The 10,337-nt window shown below is 27.9% G+C and overlaps 1 protein-coding gene across 1 annotated transcript; it reads right to left on the minus strand.

The window, feature by feature from the left end:
- Positions 1-427: 427 nt before the first annotated feature.
- On the minus strand, positions 428-9,480 carry LOC136082437 (putative ascorbate peroxidase). Its single transcript, XM_065801751.1, has 2 exons — positions 9,388-9,480; positions 428-1,847 (listed from the first exon to the last, which is right to left on the minus strand). Exon 2 carries the CDS (start codon positions 1,842-1,844, stop codon positions 726-728), a length of 1,119 nt encoding a protein of 372 aa, XP_065657823.1. The 5' UTR covers positions 1,845-1,847; positions 9,388-9,480; the 3' UTR covers positions 428-725.
- Positions 9,481-10,337: the final 857 nt, after the last annotated feature.

Genomic DNA, 10,337 nt, shown 5'->3' on the forward strand with positions numbered 1-10,337 from the left:
AAAATACCAAAGAACCATTTATTTTGAAACTACCAAACTCATCACAAGATTTGCGGCCTCGTACGGTATATATATATACATATATATATATATATATATATACATATATATATATATATATATATATATATATATATATATATATATATATATATATATATATATATATATATATATATATATATATATATATATATATATATATATATATATATATATATATATATATATATCAGCAATTAGCTCAATAATTAACATAAAAAAATTTCACCATTAAAACTATTTTTTAAAGTAGCTCTAATTTAAAAAGAATTTTACCATTAAAATATTTTTTAAAAGTACTTTTAAAATTAATATTTAAAGAAAATACTAAAATTAGTTTAATTATTGTGAAATATTAAATAGACTTTAAAAAGACGTTTGTGTACATTCTTGTTGGCTAAAGCCATATATTGGACTTGTTTACAGGATATATTACAATTTTACAACAAAAACACAAATTTAAAAAATGTTTAACACAAAATTTCAACATAAAAAATAATTGTGTTTGTAAAATAGTTTCAAAGTTATTATGGTTTGTGAATGCTTAGGGACGTCCCAGTGCTTTATTTTTGTTAGTAGCATTTCATTTTTAACTTTAAGAGTTTAGAAAAAAATGTTAATAGAAAATTATTTTCTATAAATTATACTTAAAATGCATAACATCAGGCTATATTGTGTCACCATTATTCATCAGGCGTATCATCAACCATATCAGAAATTTCGTTTAAAAGCTTTGTAACATTGTCAAATGCGGCATTAATTTTATGCAAAGGGTCGTCCTTTACCAATGTTGCAGTAGTTTGTAGAATCGCAAAGTTTTTTTCAATCATTCGGTTAAAAACTATTGCGAAGTCTGCAATAAATTGAGCGTTGTTGGTTGCATATAACTTTGTTATTCCACTACCAACAGATGGATTGCATACTCTAGTTTTAGAAATTTTAGGAGATGAGGGAGTACTTAGTCTGCAGTCTGAAGTGCCGATATCATCTGTTGGTTCCAAGTCGTAAAATATTGCCATATCAGCGTTTAACAGAATAGAAGTAGAAGTAGAATTCGGCTCCTGCCATTGCATTTTATGAGCGCTCGTTTCAAATTGTTTCCAAGGAGGAATACTTACCATCATGTTATAGTATGAATTATCAAGCACGCTTGTTGGCGCTAAAGGATTTATTGCCTTTTTCGAAACTTTTGAAAAACGATTGTCTACCCAAGCGCCGTCATAACCGGAATTACTAAGACTACATCTTCCAAGTGTGTGAGCCCCCAGCAATATGATTGTTTCGGTTTGGTTGAAACCAAAATCTTTGAAATATTGAAACGTGTTATTCATACCATCTGTACCTTTTGGATACCTTGCATCGCTGTCTTCAGCTGGTGATAGAGTACAATCTTTACGACCAACTTTAAATATACTTAAGCCGGTATATTTATCTGGTGTATCAAATGTGGACCTATTTAAAGCAACAACAGCACATAAAGCATAAAAGTCAGCTCTTGATATTTTTCCAACGTATTTTTGGTCATATAAGTTATCAAGAGGGTCAGTATATCTTTTTAAACCAGCATTATCGGGATTAGTGTGATCAATACAACCATCGCACCCACCATCTCCTACGCAATCGTGAAATGCAAGTCGAACACATCCTGCTATTAAAGGCAAATCATTTCCGCTTCTACTACTTTCAATTAATTGAGAAAGATCAGTAATTGCATTCTCAAATGTTGTTTTAGATGGAACAATGCATGTAATTTTAGCAATACAAACCAATAACAATGTTAACGATAAATATTTCCTTGCCATTGCCTAAATTCAAGTTAAAATTTAACACTTTAAAATACATTCTTAAAATATTGAAATTTAGATATGTTTCCTTTGCCAAATAAACATTAGAGAAAATTTTAGAAGAATTAATTATTATCTAAAGAATGGTAAAAACCTTAAGAATTATATATGTTATTATTTTTACAAGAATTATATATGCTATTATTTTTACAATATATATATATATATATATATATATATATATATATATATATATATATATATATATATATATATATATATATATATATATATATATATATATATATATATATATATATATATATATATATATATATATATATATATATATATATATATATATATATATTCTTCCTAATGAACCTACTGATGGAGAAACTCAGTATAGAAAAAAGAAAAAATTAGATAAGTATTTTTATTAATTTATATATATATATAACTTTTCTTTTGATATAATTAAATCTTAATAAGGTGCTACCTAATAATATTTTAATTAAATTATTTAGTTTTATAATTATCAAAGTTTTAATAAATATAAAACTTTGATGACATAGCAATCAACTTTTCTTTAACATTTTTAAAAAATATGTAAAAGAAAAGTTGATTGCTATGTCAAAGTTTTTACAACCCAAAATTATAGTTTTAGTTACACAATCCAGCTGAAAATGCTTGGCTAATGATAATGGCTTATGATCTGCATGACAAAGAAGAAAATAGGAATGAATAAAAAAGATAGGAAAGAATGTATTTATTTTATTTTAAGATTTATTTTAACCTCTGTTTAAATAGATGATCACAAAAATTGTGCAGTGTCTTAAACATATATCTTTTTCCTAAACAAAGAACATATATATATATATATATATATATATATATATATATATATATATATATATATATATATATATATATATATATATGTGTGTGTGGTATAAATATAAATAGTGCGTTTCATAATTCACAGTCACTTTCAGGAATCCATGTAATATATAATTTTAGAGTACAGTACAATGTTATACATCGAACGGATCAACTTGCAATCCATTCTTTTCAATACTTAGATGGAGTCTACGGAAATGGCGACTATTAATGGAATGCAACACAGATACAGGCACGTCAGTAAATGTTTGTTGAATCACTGTTTTCAATTTTTCTTTGGTTTTCACCTTCTCACGCACGATTTTTAGTTTCAACATCCCCCACAGAGCATTATCGCAGGAAGAAAGATCCGGGCTACGCGGAGGCCAGGGTGTCGGTCCAAATTAACCTACCCAGCAATCTGCAAAATTTTGATTCAGAAACTTCCTCATTTTTAAGGCTGTGTAAGCAGGTACTCTATCCTGCTGGTAATGTGAAGAAAGAAAAATGCGTTTTTCATTCAGAGCTGGCAAAAACTGTCTGCAAAAACTGAATATAAGAGTTAGCTGTTATCAAACCCTCCATGAAAAATGGCCCAATCAAGTACTTTGCAGACATAGCTGCCCATGCCATAACTGTTGGCGGATGCTGGGCAATTTGTTTGGAATAATTTTTCTGACCACAATTTAATATATTCAGCACAAGGTGGTTTACAGTCAAACCGTTCACGTAATTTGGCCTTCACTGCTCGCATGACTGAAACAGACTTGTCGCTCTCATAATACCATACAGAGGTCAAAACACGATACTCAATCGTATATTCGCTCTGGTCAGCCATCTCAAAATAATTGAATAAAAGAAAATCAATCAATAAATAAATTAATGAATTAAAAAATACTTATTGTAAATAAATTAAGATTAAAATATTGCCCAAATTTAGACATAAATAAATGCAGCAATTTATAAATATGAATTTATGAACATAGTTCCTGAAAGTGACTGTGAATTATGAAACGCACTGTATATAAATATATATATATATATATATAAATATATATATATATTTATATATATATATATATATATATATATATATATATATATATATATATATATATATATATATATATAATTCTTAAGGTTTTTACCATTCTTTAGATAATAATTAATTCTTCTAAAATTTTCTCTATATTTAAAATGATTTTAAGATACAATTTTAATTTTTTGTTAAAATTTTTCATCACGCGTAAGTAGACGACATTTTTTTATAAATTTTGAAATTTGTACAGATTGCCAAATATCTGGAGACCTGATCTAATATACACATGTATATGACATTTTTTATATTTGGCCATGTATAGATGATGCTTAGAAAAAATCAAGCTCTAAGCTCTATTGTATCATATTGCGTCAAACTATTTTTTTAAAGTTACGCTTGAAAACAGCGGTCAATCAATGATTCACTTAAACCATACAGTATTTGGCGCATTATGATACAACGGTTATAGCAACCTAAACTTTTGTGTGCAAACTCCTTAAAGATATAGATGTCCTATTTGAAATATACATTTCTGTATCTTGTGGCAGAGACCTCTTTCCAAGGGGGAATTGGGCCCCTCCACTCAGTATTAATTCGCAATAGTAGTAATAACGTAGTTACTGGAATTTAGTTATAAATTCTTAAATGCTTAGGAAAATCCACAAACTTTAGGTGTGGGAAGAGGAGGAGGCTCTAAACTTTCCTATTCTTATTTATCCAGAAAGAAGGAGGGGTTCTATATTTTTCTTTTCTCCTACCATGTACTTTCAGCATAAATATGAAAATTTTAAAAAAAGTATATATACATATAATGAAAAAAAATTATCAGGTTTCAGCATTGTTTAGGGCCTCATTCTCTGCCCACAGAGCCTCCAGAACATCATTCTCTTCCACAATATCAATACTGCTGTCAAGTTAGTGTTAACTTTCTATGAAACAAAGGGAAACAAGAGCCACTTGACTTGCTGTTTATTATGTTCTAGGATATAAAAAACTAGTCAAGACTCAGAACCTACACAATTATCAAGAGTACTGGAAACTAAACTGGTTGGTTACTAAACTGGAAAAACTCCTCTTATTTTTTAATAAACCCAGAGTTAGAACCCAGACTTCTATCAAAGTCATAGGCCTTGGGTCTAGGGCATTCCATAAGCTTCTTTGCACTCTCCTCCTTCATGTAATTGGGTACCAACTCATTAGAGTTGGCAAAGGTAAAGATTACGGTTGTGAGATCCAAATACCAATTGTGGTTTACCCAGCTGTGAAAGACCACAGCTGCTGCAGGTTCAGTCTTCTCCAGGTGGACCATTTGCCAAATGAAGCGCTGGCCCTGCAAACGTAGGTATTTTGTTAATCAAATATTATTTATGAAAATCAATAAATATTATTATAAAAATACTTCATTACATATTTTTATATTATTTATGTTAAAATTAAATAATTACGTTAATTATTTATTTATGTTAAAATTAAATAATTATGCGAATTTGTAATATAGTTATTTTTCAATTTTTTTATTGTTGCCAAAACCATTAAGAAACTGTTAAATAATATGTATTCAAATTTTTTTTCTGTAACAACCCGGATTGCTGAGATGCCTGATTTCTCAGCAGTCAGAAATTTGGGAGTATAAAAAATAAGGATGAAATTTGCCATCCTCTCCACCTTTAATACCCTTTAATACCATTAATACCCTACACCTTTAATACCCTTGTTCAGATTCAGGAGCTCCTTGGTCTGATCATGAAAAAGCATGATCTTCAGGTAATAAATACCCTTTGTCATAAAACAGGTATAGTAAAGTGCACCAGGCTTATGAACTTGGAGAGGCCTAAATACTAGATCCAAGTACATGAGGGCAAACTCCGCAAGTTCATGATAACCAGCACTTGTCTTCTGACTCTATAAAGTGAAATAATTTATTTTATTATTAATTTCCATGGAAGTATATTTTTTAATTTTCTCCGCCACTTGGTAGGGGGGGGGGCAGTATTGAAAAATTCATATTTTTTCCAATTATTAAAGATTCATACTTTTCTCCATGATAAAAACTGTTTTATTGTTTTGGAGAAATGAGAAATAAAAAACATTCTTTAGTAAAGTTGGTTAGGAAAAAAATCTACACCTTTTATTTTCACAACGCACGTTTTAAATTTTTCTTTTAAACTTTATGATAACTAAGAACTTAAAAAGATACCTGGCAATTCTTAAATACACTAGTATTGACCATCATCATGAACTGATTCTTTGCCTGAATTACCTGTACTTTGAAATTATAAATTGTAAATTTTAGTGAGCTTCAAGCCTTGAACTTTTAAATCATTACCATTATATTGTACAACAAATCATTCCAGTATTGCTTACAGTTGTATCAAAGCAAACACTTCTTACTTGATCAGCAACATAAAACTCTGTCAGAATTGATTTAATAGCAGTAAAGTGGTTAAGTCCTGTTCCAGAAGAAATTCCTTAAGCACTTAGTAGATAGTCAGTTCCCCCTGCTCTTAAAATAATGCAGATTCTGTCAACTGCCTTATCATCATGAGCCTTTATCAAATCCTGGAAATATTGTAAGGTTGATTATTACAAAATATCGGTTCAATTTGCTTATTTTATTGGTAACACATATACTAACCTTGATGAGCTTTCCATCAAAGTGTAACTAAACCTTCTTATTATCATGTTTAATCTCATTTTGTATGAGAATCTTTATTTTGTCTGCATCTTGGTTAATGATAGTATTTTTCATTTGGAAAGCTGAGGTAAAGGAAAGTGGCAACTCATTGGGATATCCCCCTGCTTCTGTAGTCATCCTAATTAATGTTACAGTTATTTTATAAGCGGATATATCCAAAGCCAGAGCAGTTCTCATGGTTTCCTCAATAACTTTTTTAGTAACAGTAATGGTCTGATCCTATCTTTTGTTTTTCAAAACAGGTGTGAATTCATTCTCTGAGTTGAACTCAGAACTTGATTCTGCATAGAATAAAAATGATGAATGTTTTGCGGCTTTTGTGGTACAAGGAATAGGCTCATCTTCTGTAGATTCTATAACAGTAACAGATTTCTTTGCACGCTCCATTTTCGTCAATTCGATCTCTTTTCTTCACTTGTCAATAGGTCCCAGAGTCATTTTCTTTCTCTCATCTAATCCTTTATAAAAATTATATCCTCATACTTGTCAGATGGAGGCCTATCCTTGTCTGCTTTGATAGCTTTTATCAAACTCTTTTTTGTATCACTCAGCCAAACAGTCCTAATCATTAAAAATCATTTTAAAACTTACCAAAAAAATTAAATCTTAATTTTTTAAATATTTTAACATTTTCAGATAACAATAATTTGCAATAAATAAAAAAATACTATCTTTATATAAATTAATAAATAACCTCTCACTGATCTCACAAGCGGCATACGTGATTGAGCAAGTCCTCTCTGATTCTTATGCTTCTTAAGGTTCAAGCATTTTTCAATACATTTTGATATATTCCTTTGAAGGGTAACAGGTCGAATCATGCAAAAACCTAATCTTAGCCATGAAAACCAGAGTGAGTCTAGAATACATTGCTCACTGCAAGGAGAATCCACAAAGGTACACTGTACACTAAAACAAAGATTGCTCAGTTGTATACCAAAAATATAATAAAATTGCCTTTACAATTTTTGAATGAACAATAATAAAGGAAACTATTTGCAATATTTGCTTACTATGAAAAAAAAGTTGAAAAGGTGTACTATATTTGTCTTAGGTTCTTTATAAAAAGTTCCCTAAAGCTGTTACTTAAAGGACAGGAAACAAGTTGCTTTGTCTCCGAAGTTGGACCATTTTTCTCCTTCAGGTAGAGGAAGTGCTTGATAACGTCACCCGTGGTTGGCAGCATAACTGAAGACACCTTGGCTGGTTTGCCAACTAAGAAGTATTCCTTTGTATAACCACTTTCTCTCCTTTTTCTTGTATGCTTTGGAGTTTTTACACTTTCATTTTATAAAGGAATTTTGTTTTTGTGTTGGGCTTTCATTTCTAAAAATATCAAATTGCAATTATAAATTATGATAAATGCATAAAATAATTGAGATATAAAAAAGTATTAAACAAATCAAAACTGATTGGTTAGATAAAACGTCTTATTATTGGAAATTGAGTACAAATGTACATAACTTTCGATATGTAAAGGTTATTGTATACACTTCATTTATGGATAAGTTGTTTATATTATTGCCAGAAGAAGTGAATCCTCAACTCAATCCTCTTCAACTAGGCTAAAATATAAAAAAGTTAGTATCCTACAATACATAAATTATTGGGTGGGCATTGGGGAGGAGGGGGGGGAGAGGTGTTAAGACGATGTGTAGCAAGATGCAAAAGCAATAAAGTTAGGAGCTTGATTTTTTCTAAACATCATTTATAAATGCTCAAATATAAAATATGTCATATACATGTGTATATTACACTTAGGTCTCCAGATATTTAGCAACCTGTGAAAATTTTAAAATTTATTAATATATCATCTACTTGCGCGAGATGAAAAAATCTTATTTTTCATCTCGCGCAAGTAGATGAAAAAATTTTATCAAAAAAATAAAATTGAATCTTAAAATCATTTTAAATTTCCCAACTTTCTAGCTTGCATACATATTGCAAAATAAAAAAATAGCAAAGTAGAAAAATGAACATACCTAATATATATATCTATATATATATCTATATATATATATATATATATATATATATATATATATATATATATATATATATATATATATATATATATATATATATATATATATATATATATATATATATATATATATATATATATATATATATATATATATATATATATATATATATATATATATATATATATGTATATATATATATATATATATATATATATATATAGAGAGAGAGAGAGAGAGAGAGAGAGAGAGAGAGAGAGAGAGAGAGAGAGAGAGAGAGAGAGAGAGAGAAAGAGATCAGTATTAAGATTACTTTGTCCACCACTATTATCTAACATAATAGTTTGAACGTTATTTATATATGTGTAACTGGTTTTTTGTCAGTTGTTTTTGATGATGAATTTTTAGGTTGCTTATTTTTGAGCGACCTAAAAATAAAAATAAAATATATGCGTTTAATGTTGTTTGAAAGCTTGAATCACTTTTTTAAGATGAAGCTTTATTTATGAGATTAACATAGGTTTACTATGCAAGTGTTCCCCTTTTGATACTTATACATATTTAATGTTTTTTTTGGTTACTTTTGAATATATTACATGTTAATATACGAAAGTTTTTATGGAATACTTTTTTGTAATTAAAATATTTTTTTTATATACACAAGTGTACTACATAATTTTTTTAACTTTATATTTCATAGAGCTTGAATAGAATTATATTTGAGTACTATACTTTATAAATATACATAAAATTTATATAAAAAAGTATTTTAAAGCATTATATTTAAATATTTACTATTTTTATAAAGAGAAATTCTTTTTTTTTTTTTTGCTGCTCTCGTTTTTCTTACAATTTTTATAAAAAGTTTTTGATTGATATATGTATATGACAAATTAGATTTGTTTATAAATTGTAGAAAAATGCGTTTAATTTATAATAAACTAAAATTTGAAAACTTTTCACCTTTATATTTTGATCAATTGCACAACACGAGCACAAGTAGCTTTGTAACCTAAACTGTAAAGTGTACCATAAATTTTTGATTCAAAAGAAACTGGAAACAAGTTCTTATAGACAAAAATTATAAGCATGTCAAACTTTAATATAGATTTATTGTTTTAGCAAAGTATGGTTTATTATTATGCAATAGGTTTAGTGATTATTTTTTTTAATGCTTGAATGCTAATTTAGTTAAATCATAATGGCAAATCATACAGGGTGATTAGTGCAATGTTGGTGGTTGATGCTATTTTTAAATACATTTTAAAGTTTGAATTGAATAATTAAAGTTTTTTTTTTTGCCAGAAAAACTTCTACTGAAATTTACTGCTTCAAAGTGAATTTGAAAAATGTTTCAGTGAATTTGATAAGTAAAATCTATATCACACCTACGCACTCATACACCCACATGGCCAGTCTTCTTTGCTCGGGTTGTCTTAACAATGAATAATAAATAAATAATACGGATATAGAATAGTTCAATAGTTTTTCTACTATTGTTAAGTTTAATAACATTTTCCTGATTTACATATTTATGTTACTTAAAAAGTTCCTTTGTAAAAAGAAAACAGGCTTTGTTCAACTATGCTATAAAAGCCATTTTCTTTATAAGCTATAACTTTAAATTGAGATTATAGATTGATTTAAATCTGTAACACTTTATTTATCTTTACTTTCACTTTATTTACACTTTATTGCTTCTATAATAAAAAATTGTTTAACTCTATATAAATCTTTTAACTAGAAAAGTTTTAAGTTTTCATGAAACTCAAAACATTTAAGCAGGTGAGTATTTAATGGACTTGTAAATAAATTAAAAAAAAAAGCGTTTTTATAACGTGACACTTACTAATCTATCTATAAGAAATATTTCTGACTAAAATGTAGCAACATATATATAAATACACAGAAAT

This window comes from Hydra vulgaris, chromosome 07 (assembly GCF_038396675.1).
Source record: "Hydra vulgaris chromosome 07, alternate assembly HydraT2T_AEP".
NCBI classification, from domain to species: Eukaryota; Metazoa; Cnidaria; class Hydrozoa; order Anthoathecata; family Hydridae; genus Hydra; species Hydra vulgaris.

Bases quoted from the DNA above. Each gene is read 5' to 3' on its own strand.
- LOC136082437 (XM_065801751.1), bottom strand. From the start codon at position 1,844: ATGGCAAGGAAATATTTATCGTTAACATTGTTATTGGTTTGTATTGCT.